Source organism: Phoca vitulina, unplaced genomic scaffold (assembly GCF_004348235.1).
Source record: "Phoca vitulina isolate PV1807 unplaced genomic scaffold, GSC_HSeal_1.0 scaffold13, whole genome shotgun sequence".
NCBI lineage: Eukaryota > Metazoa > Chordata > Mammalia > Carnivora > Phocidae > Phoca > Phoca vitulina.
This window is the reverse complement of record NW_022589716.1, coordinates 39,784,500-39,801,936: the sequence shown is the minus strand read 5'-3', so window position 1 is coordinate 39,801,936 and position 17,437 is coordinate 39,784,500. Positions and strand designations below refer to the sequence as shown.

General features: G+C 51.6%; 1 protein-coding gene across 9 annotated transcripts; it reads right to left on the bottom strand.

Annotated features, from left to right (window-relative positions):
• Positions 1 to 66: 66 nt before the first annotated feature.
• On the bottom strand, positions 67 to 15,699 carry BRPF1 (bromodomain and PHD finger containing 1). 9 transcript variants are annotated; one of them, XM_032411890.1, is made up of 14 exons: positions 15,316 to 15,699; positions 12,811 to 13,419; positions 8,448 to 9,407; positions 7,458 to 7,620; positions 6,909 to 7,040; positions 6,366 to 6,512; positions 5,271 to 5,580; positions 4,619 to 4,942; positions 4,016 to 4,300; positions 3,364 to 3,511; positions 2,653 to 2,789; positions 2,432 to 2,550; positions 1,929 to 2,083; positions 943 to 1,209 (listed from the first exon to the last, which is right to left on the bottom strand). In XM_032411890.1, the coding sequence occupies exons 2-14, from the start codon at positions 13,407 to 13,409 to the stop codon at positions 1,026 to 1,028; spliced, it is 3,663 nt and encodes a 1,220-aa protein (XP_032267781.1). In that variant the 5' UTR covers positions 13,410 to 13,419; positions 15,316 to 15,699; the 3' UTR covers positions 943 to 1,025. The 9 variants fall into 9 exon arrangements, with proteins under 9 accessions (XP_032267778.1, XP_032267779.1, XP_032267780.1 ...); XM_032411891.1 differs by having other exon boundaries at positions 4,619 to 4,939; XM_032411892.1 differs by having other exon boundaries at positions 6,384 to 6,512.
• Positions 15,700 to 17,437: the final 1,738 nt, after the last annotated feature.

Here is a 17,437-nt window from a genome sequence, read left to right as displayed (position 1 = left end):
ATCCTAGCTCTGCGACTTCCTAGTTGTGGAAATTTAGGCAAGTTACTTAATTTTTCTTAACCTCAGTGTCTTTGTGGAGATAACCACTCTATTATTAACTTTCCCCAGAGTTATTGCAAGGATCACATGAAATCGTGTATCTAAAAGTGCTTAGAACAAGGCCTGCCACTCAGTTAAGTGCCTGGGAAATGGGAACTGTTATATCATCTTTGCTGTTGTCTTACAAATGCAGCAGGCACAGCAACCAGCAACCTCTTGAGCCCAATTATTTACCATCCCTGGGGGACTGAGCTTCCCTTTTTATCCCTTTGCCCTGGCAAGAGGTAAGAACCCAAGAATTCCAAACAGACCATTTATTTTCTAAGAATCAATATATTTTCTTCCTTTGAAATAAATACAAACCAGTTTGAAAGGTGGGGGAATCTATGGGGAAAAGGGAAGTGGGGACAGGCCCCAGTCTTTTTTAGTACCAAATGACTCTGGCGCGACCCGGAAACGCAGTTACAAATGAGAATAATTTAAATTCTCCGCTAATTACAGTATTTACAACAGCAGGGGAGGGGGTCACCTAGTGCCCCTCTTCCGGGCTGGACAGACATCAATCCCACTGCTAGGCTGGGCAGATGCCCGCTCACCTCACCACCTGCAGGGGGGCCTCAGGCCACTAGGCAGTTACAGATTCTCCTGGAACAAGCAAAGCAGGCAGAAGTGGTGGGCTGGCCTGCTTTATGCAGTGTCCTAACCTTGGCCCACCACCCTGCACTACAATGCTGTGAGGTCTCTGGAGCTTTCTGGCCAGTGGGACCTCCCCTCTCCTTGCGCAGAGCCACCATGGGCCCTTGGAGTGTTCTGTACAGTCCAGCTGCACTCAGGGCGGGAGGGACCTCCCCCACCCAGCTTCCCCTGAGACTGGCCCCAAGACCAGGAATGAGTCAGTGCAGAGGCCGGTGCCACTCCAGGACAGTGAGCAAAGGGGGGAGGAGAGAGGTGGCAGGGCACTGTAGGTTGGGCTGTGCTGGGCATTATCAGTCACTATCACTGGTCTCACTGCTCTGCTCGCCCTGCACCTTGCTGCGGTGCTGCAGAGCCCTGTGGTAGGCAATCTGCACTGACTTGCGGATGTTGGATTTGCGGCCCTCCAGCATCTTTTCCTTGTCGAGGTCCTGGTTCACGCCCAGAGGAACCAGCTTAGTTCTCGGCAGCCACTGCCTGTAGGACGAGGTGAGGATCACATAAGTCATCTCTGGGAAAGCAACAAGCATCAGCCTTCATCACACACTCATTCAAAAACACCTCCTGAGCACCCACTCTGAGCCAGGCTCTGTTGGGTAATGGGGTTACTGAGACTAAGAGAAACAGTCCCTGCCCTCTAGGAATGGCTCATAGTCTAGTGATGAAAAGAGCCCAGTCAACAGACCTACTACGGGGTAACCACAGGGTATTTCTGAGTGCAAAAAAGGCAGAGCCATGACCTAACCTGAAATAGGTACCCTGTCCCAGAGGCTCCTGGCAGACTTGACGGACATTAAATATCCTCTGCAGACAATGCACAAAATCACACTACGTACATGTGACAGAACAGAGATTCAGAGCGTGAATGTTTATGCTTGTTTTATCCCCATTTTGTCACCCTGAAGGCAGAGGTGGGAAAACTAAGTCTAGAAGCCACCTAAGTCTGGGTGGGGAGCATACTTGTCATAGTCACTAATGGCCCTTTGGCTTCTAGCTACAGCTGTTTGTCAGCTGCTGCCCACTCAGGCTCTCAGACTCATGGTCAACACAACCCTTTTGCTCAAAGATCTAAGTCCCTCCCCCTCTGATTTGTGATAGCCCAGTCTGTCTTGCTGGAATTTCCTGGCAGCCAGCCCCTATACCCAGAGTTGCATCTGTGGCTGTGAATCACACCAAATGCTCCCCTCCTCCCTTACCAGGTTCGCTTGTTGTCAAAGAAGAGGACGAGGTAGAGATGCTCTCGGGCTTCCTGGGTCATCTGCTCCCCAAGTTTCAGCACCTCCAGTGGGGGCACAGGGATGGGAACCCCATGGTGGAACATACCTTCCCGGGGCATCTTTGGATCAATTATCTGAGGGTGTAATAAGACCTTTGTTTGGTTCAGTCCCCTTCTTCTGCACGGCTTACTCTACCTAAGAACTGGGAGACTATCTCTGAAGTGGGGACAGAGAAAGGTTATTATGCCACAAGGCTGCAGTGCTGACCCTTGGCTTCTTCTAATGATGAACTATTTCAGACCCAAGGGTACAAAGGGAAGGAAAAGGGAGACATGGAACAACTAACCAGGAACCTCTTAAGTGTCTATCTGCCAAAGACGCTTGTTCTCTGCAGCTCAGCAGAGAGTAAGTAAAGTTTGCTAACTGTGTCTGCCATCTGGTGTTGGGAGACAAAGGGTATGATAAGAAAAGGGGAAGCCTACCAGAGCTGGGTATGATGGATATCCTCGGCATTTGGCCCACACCAGGTCCAGAGCATCCAGGGGCGAGTCTTCATCCTCTGACAGCCAGCCAGCTCCCCGTCCCAGACTCTTCCTTACCACTTCACAGGAATGGGAGAGAGGGGGCGGATCAGCAGCCAGGGGGCTGGCAAGGCCCTGACACTGGGCCCCCGGCATCCCTGGCCTTGGGTGAGGGTACTTACTGCTGTGGCCCACGCCGCGGCCAGTGCCCACGGAGTAGGCCTCGTTCTCAGTGCCTGAGGTATCTTCACTGCTATCTTCCGGGAACGTGCCCCGAGAGAAGGAGGGCTTGCCCCGGCCTTGTTTTGAGGGTGTTGTGCTATGGACAAGACAATAAGAACTGAGCTTAAAGCAGGGGAAGAGTGGGTAATGGCATGGTAGATGTCCTCTCTTTAAACTGGGCCCCAGGGTCTAAGAATTTTTGAAAGCTGAGGCCACTTGAAAAATTTCAAATCCAAATGCCCTCAGGGGGTTGGCAGTGATGTGATGGACATGGGCTGGATTTAGCAGTGGTGGTGATGAGTACACCCCGTCTAAAGGCAGCACTGGCTAGATTTGCCAGATCTGATTTTTAAAGAGAATATAGACACTAGGAATTTTATGTGGGAGTACTGGATTCATTTTTTTAAAAACACCATGCTGGCCAAACAAAGTATGTATGCAGGCCAAATCCAGGCCCCAAGGCATCAGCTTACACTCTCTGCTCTGTCAGCTTAACCCAGGATGGTTCCCACTATTCCATTATGGTGACATTCTTATATATGCTGTTTATTTTGCAGAGAACCTTGGGTCTGAGCCATCTTAATCTAGGCTGAGGTGGCTGGCACCCCACTTCTCATAGGGAAACATGGAAGGGCATCCTGGAGACAGGCCTTGATCTGGAGGGCTGGTACCTGGTTCGGTCTGAGGCAGCGCTGCTGCTGCTACTGCTGCTGGACTCAGAGTCGGAGCTGCTCCGGGGAAGGCTGCAGTCATTACGATATACCAAGAAACTCTTCTTCACTGGCTGATTTCCACCGCTGAAGCCATTGGCTGGTAAGTCTTGGTTGGCGGGAGGGGGAGGAGGGAAGGAATCGGTCAGGAAGATGTAGATCAGAGATGGCATGGGGGTAGGGGGGACTTGGAGCTTAACTTTCCCTTCTGTGCTGGAAAATTCCTCCAACTTTGGCCAACAGAGCCAGCTCTGGGCAGGGTCTGCCACAGTTGGCCATAGTCCTGCCCCACCCCTTCCACTTCCCTTGGCAGTTACTGGTCTTAAGACACAAATGGCTTAAAGGGCAGGAAATCCCCAAGGAGGGTGAGAAGAGAAAAGGTGAAGTGATACAATGGAGGGGATCCTGGATAGGAATCTAGCTGGGTCAGTGTTTCTGGACTTTAGTTTCCCCATCTGTAAAATGAGGGGACTGAATTAAAGGATCCCTAAGGGCCCTCCTAGCTCTGATATATTATAGGCAAATGAAGGGTAAGTGGGAGTTATGTTGGGGACGATGGCAGCTTAGCTCACTCTCTTGGGGAGGGGGGTGGCTGGGTGATGGTGAGGCTCACCCATTGGGGGGTCTTCTGTGGATTTATCACTGTCGCTGTCTGAGCTCGAACTGGGCCGGGGGCTCCTACCCCGCTTGCGCTGACGTAGGGAGCCCATGATGGGGAGCTGGGGGGGCCCCACAGGACTGCCTCCGTGGCTGGGGGTCATCTGGCTCTCCCGGTTTTTGGGGGGCCGGCCCGGCCTCTTGGGCGGTCCAGCCGTCTTCGGGTTCTTTTTGGAGAACAGAACTGAGGTTCTCCTGCCCACCTCATGTGCGGGGGTTGAGGACATGTTGAGACCCAGGCCTGGAGCAGAGAAAGAGAGAAGGAGAGTTGGTGAGGGGCCTGATGTGGGAAGGGTAGATGCCCAGGGTATGCCCTGGGTCTATAGGACCATTACTCCAGCTACAGTTGGGAGATGATCTGGGGGATATGGAATTGGGAACATTGTCTCTTATACAAATAGCCAGAGAGGCAGCTGAGAGGCCCCTGAATGGGGAATGAGGGAGAAAGTACAGCTAGCTGTGTAGGAGAAACCTCTGCCTGGGGATGGCAGGGGCTGAGTGTGTGCTGCAGAATCAAGTCTGGCTTGCTTTGGGGTCCACCTTGCTAGGGGGTTCAGACCTTTGCTTGTCTCCTGGCTGCTGCTCTCCTCGGCGGCACTGTCTGTCTGCCCGTCCTTGTCACAGGCTGCCGGGTGAGGTGTCAGGCTGCCCCGGCTCGTGGGGCCGTGCCGCTCAGGCCCATCCCTTCCAGTTTCCCGCTGGTGGGCAAGCTTTCGCCGCAGTGCCGTCATCTCTTTCTTGATCATCTTTGCACGCCGTGAACGGCCCACACTCTGCTTGCTGGCATTCACCTCATCCAGCCGCTCCAGCAACAACTTTAGCTGCTCTTCCACCGGCAGGTGCTTCTGGTTCTCCAGCAGGACCAGCCGCTCTTCCTCTGCTGCTAGGGGTGGACATGGGGAGGTGGGGAAAGGTCAGACTCAGGGCAGCCCTCTGGGCCCCCTGAACCTGGGCAGGCAGCAAGAACCCAGTCTTTTCCCCTTGGCTTCTCACCAGGAACAGCTGTAAAACAGCAGCACCAAGATGTGGAATGGCGGGCACTGCTATCCATTCACCCAGTCTGGCTTCTTGGGGAGCATTCCTGGGGACAGCTTGCCACTGCTCAGCCTAGCTACTTCCTGCCTACACTGCCCGTTCCCAGTAGGGGGCTTTTGGAAAGCTGTTCGTCCCTGGCACTGGCCTCTATGTGTGTAGCATGACTTATCACCCACCATCTTCAGTGTGTTGTGGGGCTTCATCTCCAGGCAGGCTGTGGGGGATATGCATGCCCGTCTCAAAGTCAATGCCCATTTTTTCTGCCTGGCGCCGGGCCTGGCGGAGCACAGCGCCACCCTGTTCACGGAGCCGCACTGCTGCCCGGTAGAAGATGGTATCCTTGGCGTTATACTTGAGGCAGTTGCTGACGATAAGGTTGAAGTCCTCCTCAAAATCATCAAAGTTCAGGTAGCGGTAAGCCTCCAAGTTCTGCTTCATGGTGAAAAAGTCCATGGGCTTTTTGATGTGGTCTAGGTAGTCAGGTACCTGGGAGAGTAGGGTAGGTGTGGCTAAGTGGAGACACGCTCCTCATTCCCCCTGAACCCTTGCTCCTAACACCCCCACCCCCTGAAATGCATCCAGCAACCTCCTCCCACCACAGTTAGAGGCAGGCACATAGCACAGGGGAAAGGAAAGCTGGATTCTAGTCTTGACTTTACCAGTCACAAGCTGTGTGACCATGGCAAGTCTCTTAACCTCTCTGGGCCTTCTTTTCCTTGCCTGGAAAATGGTGATGAAATTACACTGAAATCTACTTCCTACAGCCATATGAGGCTTCAGTAAGAAAATGGCTACGGCAATCCTCTGGAAATAACACCATCTTGCATTCCTATAGTTCTTTTTACTTATCATTAAGACTTATAAGGAGGCTACTGCCTCAGGCCTCTCATTTTATACCTTTTAGAGAGAAGAGTCTGCCAGTCAGGACCTAGGGCTTCAGAGCTGGTTCTTTAGGTGCTGAGCCTTCTAAAGTCTCCGTTCTAGGGTTCAGCACCCCGAAAGTGTCTTCCTGCCCTGGGATTATTCATTTGGCAGACTCAGTCCCTGCCTCTGGGGAAGGAGTGCAGATTGCCTCCCATTCTGGGCCCTTGGGGTATGACAGGGACAAGACAGAGTCCAGGTGATGCATGTGGCTCCAGTTCATCCTGGAGCCCCAGAGCCACCAGCCCCTCTCTTCATGGTCCCCTCCTAGTCCCTGGCCCAGACCTGCAGCAGGGGTCCAACTGGGAGAGGAACAGAAAGAAGGTGGAGTGAGGGGAAGGGATTCTTACTTCGTCCAATTCGGTTACCTCAGACAGAGGGACCGGCTCGCTGAAGATGTTGCCTGTGTCCTTTTCTTGGAGCTGCTCCAAGGTTTTGCGAAGGAGGATGAGGAAGGGGGTCAGCTGCATCTCCATGGCGATCTGCTGGACCTTGATCTGACACACATAAAGGCCCGATCAGCCAGGCCCGGACCAGTCCCTTGGCAGAGGTCTGAGGGGATGGTAGCAGCTGGTTTGGGACATTGCCTTCCTTCTCCCCGGCCCACAGCTGGGTGTACTCACTCAGGTCTACTTTATAAAAAGGCCCAACTACTCTGGCTGGCCTTTCCCTTCCTTAAGCTCCCAGTGCCAGCTACCTATATCACATAATCTAGGGTCCCTTTCATACTCTCCTGTGACATTCTGCTTGCAGTGAGCTTGAGAACACACTGGGCGCCAGGAAACCTGACTCCAGCATCAGCCCTGTTGCTTCCTGGCCAGGGGATACATGCTTTTCCTCGTCCCCGGACTGTTTTCTCTTCTGTAAGACAGAGTTGGCCCAGGAGCACTCACCGTCTCCCTTTTCAGTTTCTCCCGCTTGCGGATGAGCTCCACCAACAGCCGAGCTCGCTCCAGGTCGTGCCGGAGTCGCTGCCAGGACTTGAGCTGTTCTTTGAGGGCCCAGTTCTTATCCTCAGAATCTCTCTATAGAGGCAAAAAAGGGATTAGGAGATGATGAGGTAGCCAGAAGAAAGGCCAAAGGGGAGGAGAGCCCAGGAAGCCTGGGTCAAGGGTAGGTAAAGCTTAAGGAGGGAACATAGTAGTTTATTGGCAGGCTTGCTAGCTAAAGTGGGAGTTCCTCAACCTATGTGCCCCCTAGGCCTGGCACAGAATCAGTGCTTGGTATATGCTTGTTGAATGAATGGATGAATGAACACATAGGAACAGTGCCCTTCTAACGAGCGGATAATCTATAAGGATTTCGTCCTGAGCCTGGTTTGAGGGCTAGCTTAAAGGAGGAAATAGCCTAAGTCCTTGGACACTGAAAGCTACAGTCACAAATCTCAGTCCTTGTGTCCCTGGCCCCAGTTCCCAGAGCCCACAGGGAATCTGACACGGTACCCCGACTTGGTCACAATTCCTCTGAGACTGTAGGTGTGTCTGTAGGCGACGTAGCAGCGGGACTCCATTTCGGGACTGCCGTTTTAGCGTCCAGTAGCTGTGTAACCTCTGCATGAACTGGCTCTTCCTTTGGATGGTCAAGCGGTTGGTGATTTTACTGAGCCTGGGAAGCAGGGAATAAAAGAGATAAACCCACTGAGCCATGCTTTTCTTAAGCAGAACAGGGGTCTCTGGCTAGTGAGAATTCCTGAATGGGGCTGAATCAGGAATAAGTCTATTGTCAAAAAGGCTGTGACACTTGGCTTAATGCAAAGAAGAGCAAATGGTACCAGACAGGAAGCCAAGCTCCCAGCATGAAGCCAGATCCCTAACCCTGTTCACGAAGTTGGGTGGGGGAGGGGTATCAGGGAGCTTGGCCCCTAAGACTGCTCTTGTCACGGCAGCCTGGAGTACTATTTGACCCTGGGATACCCTGCTCAGATTGAGCCTTGGAAGGTTTTAGGATAAAGTACAATTGTAAAGCAGTAAACTATAGAAAATCAACCAGATAGCACAAGAGAGAGTTAAAAATAACTGATGATGGCAGCCCTCATCTGGATTCATTTGTGGCAGTGACCACTTTGCAACTCCTTGAGCGTTTCCTTCCCCCTTTTTCGTTCCATTTCTCCCTTCAGGGTCAGACCATTTCTGCCACTGTGGCTGGTAGCTACTCCATCCTCTTTCTTCCTAACTTAAACTAGACCATCAAAATGAAGGGCAGCTGAAAACACTTATTAGGTCTACGATAAAAGTTGACGTTTCTGGCTCCTGATGTAAAAGTCAGGTGACCTGCTCGAGCTAAATTCTTTTGGAATCTGGTGTGATTTTTTTTTTTTTAAACTTCTTTGTAGCTCCTGGTAAGATAACCCACCCCTGTCACTCCACTTGGGCCTATCCATCTCTAGGAGGGCTTCTTCTTCCCTTACCAGCCTATATCCACTCCCCACATACCTGTGTGGTGGGATGCAAGGCACCGATACCACAGGTGCTGCTGCCCGCTTCTCTGCCAGGATCTTCCGTGCCTTCTTCATCTTGATTCGGGACTTGGCCTTGGCCTTCTTGACCTTCTCTGAGCTCCAACTCTTACCCTCATCCTCCTCCTCCTCCTCATCCTCCTCACCCTCACTGTGGGACAGGGCAGGCAAGCGGCGTGCCGAACCTGGGGGCGTGTGGATGTCACAGTAGGCCGTCTTGCGGACGCTGAAAGAGGTGCCGTTGGCACCCGTCTCCCGCACAGGCTCCATCTTCATGTAAAGGCCAGCCTGCTGGGCACATGTCACATGGAAGGCTGTGTAGCAGTTGGCCTTGTGGCACTGGATGCAGGCCCCTGAGCCCCGCTGTTTGCAAATATAGCAGGTCAGCTTCCAGCGAGCTGGCGGGATGTGCTCAATGCTGTCAATAGGCTCCAGGAAGACTGTGTTGGCGAAGCAGACTTCAGGGATCCACAGGGCACATACCACATGGGCCCAGCGCCCGTCATCTGTCTGCTTGAAGGCACCACCCTTGTTGGGGCACAGGGCACAGTCCACAGCGCGGGAGGGTGACTGTAGGCAGCGGCGGCACAGCCACTGGCCCTCAGGGATGTAGGGGACACCGTAGCACTCTTGGTGCACAGCCAGGTTGCACATGTCACAGAACAGGATGACATTGCTGTTCTGGCACTCCCCATCATTGCAGATACAGCACACAGCATCCTCGTCCACTAGTGCATTGGGGTCACCTTTATTGTGGCTTTCAAAGTAGGACTCCTTCTCCAGCCGGTCCATTAAGTACTCAAAGATCTCCTGTGGGATGGGACTCACACCCTCTGTCTTCCGCCGCTCGTTCATGATATCCAACCAGATGTAGTCCTCCTCGTCCATGTCATACTCTACTTCCTCGTCCAGCTCCTCTGCCGACTTCTCAATGTACCTGCAGTGTGCAGAGGCAGCTCAGCACCATATGGTTGAGATTTCCTTCCCTTAAAGACAATGGGCTACAATTGCTGGACACTTACTCAATGCCAGGCCTGTGCCTTTACTTATGCTGTCTCATTCCATCGTCATCTTAACCCCAGGTTTTGTAATTATTATGGTTTTGCATAAAAGGAAACCTAAGGTTTAGGGAGTTAGGAAGCTTGTGTACTAGCTACTACACCACCTCCTCTGACGTGCAGAGGTTCACTCAAACTCCTGAAGGGAGGAGGGTGGGACAGCTAGGACCTATTGCGTTGGTCTGGATGATGGTGCAAAGAGTCCGAAGGAAGGTCCTCACGTGTCACTTGCAAATTGTATATCATTTTTAGTACCAGCTGGCAGTGTCCTGAATGGAGTTGCCATGGGTCTGCTGTCAGCTGGTGCAGCTCAGGGCTCCCTCAAACTCTAGGTATTGTGTTTGTTCTCTGGATAGCCTTGGAAGATAACAGAATAGCTAAGATTTACTGAGCATTTACTGTGAGCCAAGCATTGTACTGTTACACATTTATTCTCACCAGAGCCATAGCATTAATGTTCTTATTACCCTTATTTTGTGGATGAGGAAAATGAAGCTTTGAGAAGTTAATTAACTGCCCAACACAGATAGGTCATACAACCAGGAAGTGGCAGAGCTACAGTTCACACTCTACCCTACAGCACTCATTGGACCAGCAGGACTGGAGCTGAGGGCCGCTCCAGGTCTCTGGCATTACAGAGCAGACTCCCCATGCCCCCTGCTATGCTCTAGGTTGCCTGGACTCTGGTATTATAAAGCTACAGGGAGCTACAATGGAAAGAATGGGGCTTTGGCTTCTGACAAACATGGATTTAAATCCTGGCTCTGCCACTTTGTGACCTTCAAGTCATCACTGGTCTTTCCTGAACCTCAGTATTATTGAATGATAAGATAAAGATGCTACCATTTTCTCCCAAAGACACTTGTCAGGACTAAATGGAATTTAAAAAATGAATGGGCTAAATGAAGTGGCACAACATAGCGGGCCCTAAATGTTAGTTTCTGTTCCTCCCTTCCCCTCTCCACAAGGGAAATGGGGTTCTGGGTGCTAAGAGCAGGCCAGGTAAGCATAGACTCTGGAGCAATGCTCTGTACAATAGTAGGTAAATAAGGTGACCTCCCTGGGCCTCTGTTTCCTCATCTGCAAAGTGGTGATGCTAACCTGAACCTATTTCACACAGCTGTTGTGGGCATTAAATGAGTTAATACAGGTAAAGAACTTAGAACAGTACCTGGCATGATGCAAGTATTCAATAAACATTAGCTTTAGTATTAGCTTTTGTACAGCCCTGACCTATCTTGCCTTATATTCTAACTATTTATGTGTCTAACTCCTCCACTCTAGGCTAGAGGCAAGGATCATGTGTGATTCACTACACAGAAATAGGCACAGTGTTGTTCATTTCAAAGGCATTTTGGGGGTGGAATGGAGGAGAGAAACTAAAATACTGTCTCTATAGGAAGCAGTTTCTTCCTTTGCCCTTTACTTCTTCCCCAAAGTGACCACAATGTCCTCGTCCTCGAAAAAGGGTGTGGCTCAGAGCTTGTATGAACCATCCAGCCACTTCCAGGCCTTGGCACCTTTTCTCTGCCATGACACATGTGACATTACGCGATGGTGCATAACACACTCCCACAGTGTACCCAGATTACAGGCTGTGGCACAGATAGATAATGTAGGCTGCATGTCATGTATAATTCCTGGCACACCAGCCTACACTCCCCCCACTTTCCCCCTCAAGAAAGCGTATCAGATGTAAGCAAGAGAAAATGGTGTTCTCAGAGAAGTAACTTCAAATCTTCTCAAATTTATATATAAAAAATATCATTTACAAAACTTGGACAGTTCTGATAACAGTAGTAATAAATGATATGCAACATATCTCCCAGCTGATCGCAGTATACCTAGCTGAGCACTGCTCCCCTGGAGAACAGATTTGAACCCCAGGAAGAAAGAGTGAATCTGAGCAGAGGGAGGAAGAAATTGGGTGGAATGAATGGTCTGGATTGCCTATCAGAGCAGAGAGTGCTGAAGAGCCATTAGGAGGGAGGGCAGGCCCAGGCAGGGGTCTGTGTGTTGGGGGGTGGGCACAGCAGTGAGTGCTAACATAAAAGAGAAGCAGTGGAAAGCCAGAAGGGGGTGGAGCTGGGCTGGACAGATGAAAGAAAAGAAGAGAGGAAGAAGAGACTGGCTAACATATGAACAAGGGAGAGACCGAAGTGTCTTACTAGGCCTAATCACTTGAGTTCCCACAGGCTTGATTTTATTTATTTTTTTATATTTGTTTTTTTCCCTCCCAGACTTGATTTTAAAGAACTGAGACTGAGTATACCATCACATGGATTGCATTTTTGGTAAAAACTACCTTTCATATAAAAACCTTTACAAGTCCTTTTCAGAGATCAGGCCTTCTGATTAGTTGACACCAAACATTGCTCCTTAAACTTAGCCAAATGCCCTCTTTGTCTTGAATGCCAAGACTCAGAGAAGTTTTACACTTTGTTTTTGTACCATCCTTCAACTAAGGTTTCTGTATGTAGCTTCACCACCACACTGCCCCCATCCCTTCATTTTTTACCTTGTGTTAAAGGAATTTAGCTTTATGCCTGTGACTTTGTTAGGAGCCACCATGACTAATTTTGGAAGGAAATGGGATGCCAAGAAACAATTAAATGAAATAAATAAAAGGGCCAACAACAAAACATAGGCAATGAAAATATTGCTTATACATGCCAAAGGATGGGTGACAGTAACAGAATAATGGGAAAATTACCTCTGCAGATTTACCAATTGCTTTCAGGACCTTATAAAATCAGTGTGCCTAGTCTTCTACCTCTACTTGGCAGAGGAATATTATACATGCTTTGCAGATGGGGTCATTAGAACACCAGAAGCTTTTCTCAAGGTTACACAGTGATGGAGTGGAGAGGGTCAGCAACCAGACACATGATGTTTTGATACAGTGGAAACAGTATAGCTTTGGAGTCAGAGTAACCTAGATTTGAATTCCAGTTCAAATCTACTAGCATGTGACTTTCGGTCCCCTTTCTGGACTGTGGGTTCCTCATCTGCGAAATGAGAACAATACCTGCCTGAATGAATTGTAAGAATAAAATAAGGGAGTGGCTATAAAGTACCCAGTGCAGGGCCTGGCATGTGGCAGTATATAGTAAGTACCACCATCATTAGCTGGGGCACTGTTCCTCTCACTGCCCTGGCAGGACCAGTGTGCTTCTGCTACCCTTTATCTCTGCCACTCTCCTCTCTGCTGCCTGTTACTTCTCCAGCTCCTGAGCCCTGCTTGACCAGTTTTCCAGAGTTGGGAGGTAGAGGTGGCCTTACCGGTAATAGGAAGTTGGCCGGGGCGGGGCATCAGGGGTGTCCTGCTCCAACTCCCGGTATACCACCTCTGGCAGCTTGGGAGTGGTGCTCACAGAAGCATTATGGTGGTGGTGATGGTTGGAGTCCTTGCGCTTCTCCTTGTTCTTATGCTTGCCTGACTTGGGAGTAGCAGCTGGTGTCTCAGTGTTCTCCTTGTTGCTGCCATTTTCAGGAGCCTCCTCAGGGGCCTCCTCATCCTCTGACACCACATCCAGGTTGTCAAAAATGCTGATGCGGTGGACACGGCCATGCAGGTCCACCTCCACCATGCGCTGGGCCTGTGCGTAGCTCATCACCTCACGGCCCGGTGACTGGGATACCTCTGAGGGGCTGGGCGACTGCTTGTTGGCTGGGCGTGATTGGCGCCCCTTCTTCTTGTGCTTGCGGAGTGGAGTCTGCTGCGGGGGCGGTGGGTTGTCGTGGTCATAGTGATATAGGTGGTACTCGATACCACTGTAACTCTTGTAGACCTTGCGGCAGGTCTCCACGGGGCACTCATACGGTGGCTTAGTTGCCCGCAAGTTGTGGCAGAAAGTCTTCACGTCAAAGTCCACCCCCATGCTGTCACATCTAGAATGTACAGATTAGTTAGCATAGGCCTGGGGACAAGCTCTTGGCCATCCACTCTACTCTCTCCAGCCCTCCTTCTCCCCAACGGTCCTGGCCAGCCCACCTCTATAGTGACTCCAAATGCCATCACCTCCACACATGGCCACAGTGTGGGCCTCATCACCTCCTGCCTAGTCATCCTGCCCTATATCTCAACTCTTCTAGCCTAATCTCACATAATGTGACAAGAGTAGCAACAATCATGTCAATCTTTGGATTAAAAGCTTCCTGATGCTCCCCACTTATTTCAGGATAATATCCAAATTCCCTATGATGACATTCAAGGTACTCCTTTCATTGTCTGGCCCTAGTCCTCCTTTCCAGACTCTTCTCACTAGTTACAGCTGTGCTTCTGTCTACCCAGGGCAACGTGCCATTCCTGAATGTTATAACCTCTCATTCCTGCAAGATGATCTCTGTTTGAAATGGCTTCCACCTGATTGGTGAGCTCCTACTCATTCTTCAAAACCCAACTCAAATGTCACTTCTTGTTATGATTTGTCTTTCCCATGGGGAGCTATGTTTCTACAGCATTCCATTCTCATCATTCCATCATGGTGGCATGGCACTTAGCACACTGGAAGTTCTTTGTCTCCTCCCACTAGACGGTGCTATGCAGGGCAGACATCAGAGCCTACCCACCTCTATATATCCCCAGTACCTGGCATGTAGTGGACACTCAGTTTTTGGCAAATGAATGAAGAACTTGTTGAATGAATAGCTAAATGAGGGGATCACCAGATTTGGAGCTGACAGATGGATGAAGGCTAGTGTTAACCCATATAGAAGCTTGCTTGAATGGGTAGCCAAATATTTAATCCTGGGCACCAGCAGAAATCATTGCATTACAGAAAAAAGCAGTTCATTTCTGAGGTCTTTAGGGGAAGCCTATGCCCTGGCCCTGGCTCTGGGAGTGGTACTAGACTCTGGCCCTGGGAGTGATACCAGGTACTAAGGGTACAAACAGGAACATGACAATCTAGGCACACTCAGCTCCATGATGGTCCTCAGGGCCTTCCCTTCCTCCTCGCCAGTGTTCCTAGGTGAGTAGTGACAGCAGATGGCACCAGCCCCCAGGAAGCCCAGCTTGGTCAGAGACTGCCCCAATTTCTCCAGGCCTAGTTGAGTTCAACAATTCAGCTAGGGGGTTGGCACCATTTCAGGCAAAGCCAAACAGTGACCCCTCTTGTCCTCTCTCCAGCTACTTAGCTAAGCCAAGTGGGCTGCTCCAGCCTCTCTGTCAAAGCCCCTGACTTCTACGTTGGTAAAACTACTTCAACTTTTACTTCCTACCTGCAGCTGTGTCTTTAAACACAAACCAATCAGAGGAACACGCAAGCTCTTCTTTTTCAATGATGGGTCCCTGGTGTACGCTGCGGCTCTGTCGCCCTGGCTCCCAAAGTAGCACAGAGCCCCAGGCAGATGTCCCGCTGGGACTGGGCGGCAGAGGCACACGCGGTGGCGACAAGAACTCAGACTGGAAGCCCGTGAGGAAGGCACAGGGCCCACAGGGGTATGGCGGCAGAGCTCAGGGGGCTGGAGGAAGTAGGGGGCGGGGGCCGGAGCGATCAGGCCGGGCCCAGGCGGTGCCCGCAGCCCTCTCCCGGATGCGGCGACGTTTCCCTTTTGTCGAAGTGTAACATGTTAAACAAGGCTCCCCTCCTGCCATTGGCCCAGGCAGCCCTGGAGGATACTCTGTTGCCCTGGGACGCGGGCTGGGAGGTAATGCACTGTCAGTTCTCCCGGCTGGAGTAGCCCAAGGGGCAGCCGGGCCAGACAGCTCAGCGCACGCCCCACGAAAGTAGTCTAGTCCTTCCCCGCTGGCCACTCCCGCCCCGGTCCCAGGCCCGCACTCACCGGCCACCTCGAGTCCGGGCTCATCGCCGGGGGCGCCCGCCGGGGCTCCGACCCCACTTGGGGAGGCCGGCGGAGAAAGACGGGCCGGGGAGAGAGAGCCCCAACTCCGGAGACCGCAGATCTCGCCACCCCGGTCCCCTGCCGCCCCACGCTCTGGCCCCGGCTCCCCGGGATTCCCGCGCTGACCCCTGCCGCTCCCGGTCCCGCCGGCGCCCCGGTGTCTCAACTCCGTCGGCCGCCGCCCGTTTCGAAAACCCCTAGGTTGTCCGGCCTCGGGACCCGACACCGCCGGAACAATGGAGGCTCCCGGAGGCAGCGCGGGGACAGTGGCGGCGGAGACCGTGGCGGCAAAGGCAGTGGCAGCGGCGGCGGCAGCAGCGGCGGCGACGGCGTCTGCGCAGGGTAAACTCGGCGCCTCGGCGCTGTCGAGCTGCACTTTCGCCACAGATCCCCGCCCGCCTGCTGAGTCTCGAGAGGCCATTCTCTGAGACTCAAAAGAGTCCCTGGACGCCCCACATGGCTTCTCTAGCACCTCCATCTTAGAGTTGAGTTTCTGTAGACTGAAGACGCGATATTCGGGATCCGGAGTAGTCGGGCCGTTTGTGGCGAATCTGCGGACACGGACGGTGAGCGCGGGGCTGGGCTTGAGGAGCCCGCCCTTCTCCCTTCCCCCTCTGCCTCCTCCCTCCCTCCTGCTGGCGCCTCGGCTGCAGTAGGGACCTGGCCTTGGTCTCCGAGAAAGGCGGCGAGGCGGGGCTGGAGCCATGGGGCGGGGCTGGGGGCAGGTCCGGGAGCAAGAGGGACGCAGGCTGGAGCCTGAGGAAGGGCTCGGAGTTATGGGTAGGGGTGGGGCGGGTCTGGCGGAGAATAAACCAGTCCATGGGGCGGAGTTTGCGGGGAATGGGCGGGGACATCTGTAAAGCGGGCCTCAGTAAGGAGAATAGGGGCTGAACAGGGGTAAAAGGGTGGGGCTAAACAGAAGAGTGGGCCTCGGGAAATAAAGGGAGGGGTTTTAGATGGGCCTGGAAGGCGTTGGGCTGGGGAGAAAGGACAGAGCTGGGAATAACGACGCGAGACTGAAGTGAAAGGGCGGGGCGTGGAAAAGGTAAAGGGGCGGGGCTGGAAGGAAGGGGCGGGACCAGGTTAAGGATAACGGGAGTGGCTGAAGGAAAGGGAAGGAGCTTGGGAAAGGCAAATGAGCAGGACTGGAGGAAAGGTGTGGATCTGAAGGAAGGGGCCGAATTTGGGGAGGTGTAAGAGGCTGGTGAAAAGACTTGTGCATGGTAAAATGGGATTCAGATGCTGGGAACCCTTTAGGGTTGGCGGGGAAATGCATCATGGCTATGGGTGGAAGGTTGGAAGACTGTCAAAACAGACAATTGTTTTTAATGTGACTGGGCCACTTAGTAGCTATGTGAACAAGTAGCAAGTTGTTAAATTCTTCCTACCTTAAATTCCGCATTTATAAAAGAGGGCTCAAAAACTATTGTCAGTTCTTGGGGGTTTGGTCAGTTCTTGGGTGCTGGGAAGGGTCCACTTGTTAGGCAATGCTTGTTGCTGAGCCTCTTCAGTTTTGCCATCCAAAGAAGAGCGTGAAAGGGTCTTCCAGGGTTCTGGGGCAAAGCTCGGAGTGAATGGAAGCTTCTATTATATCTTAATGCAAACCTTGCATTCGACCCACTATAATGTATGTATTTTCATAAATAATGTTTTCTGTAAAACATCCTAATAAAAGCAACACTCCAGGAAGATGTTTGCTGGTTAAGATCTTGGGATCTGGAGTCAAACTGATGAGTTCTCTTCAAAAAGCGACTTAACCTTTCTGAGCCTCAGTTTCCTGATGTATAAAGTGGAGATAAGATATAGTGCTCACCTCACAGAATTGTTGTGAGGATTAAATAAGAATATGCTTGTAAATCGCCTCCATATGTAATGAATACTCAAGTATATAGCTGTTTTTATTATCCTCATTAAAAGATTCAGAACAAATGGATCAGAGCACAATTAGAGTCATTGGAAAGCTGACCCCTTTTGAGGTCAGGAATCCCTTTGAGAACCTGATGAAAGCTATGGGCCTCTCTTCAGAAAAAAACATGCACACAAAGTTTCACTTATCATTTCT

What these genes read in the sequence shown, in the direction of transcription:
- BRPF1 (XM_032411887.1), bottom strand. Translation starts at nt 13,409, where the DNA reads ATGGGGGTGGACTTTGACGTGAAGACTTTCTGCCACAACTTGCGGGCA. An exon ending in CACAGAAGACCCCCCAATGG is followed by an intron (nt 3,512 to 4,015) that starts GTGAGCCTCACC and finishes CCGCCAACCAAG; the next exon opens with ACTTACCAGCCAATGGCTTC. An exon ending in ATCCATCATACCCAGCTCTG is followed by an intron (nt 2,084 to 2,431) that starts GTAGGCTTCCCC and finishes TTACACCCTCAG; the next exon opens with ATAATTGATCCAAAGATGCC.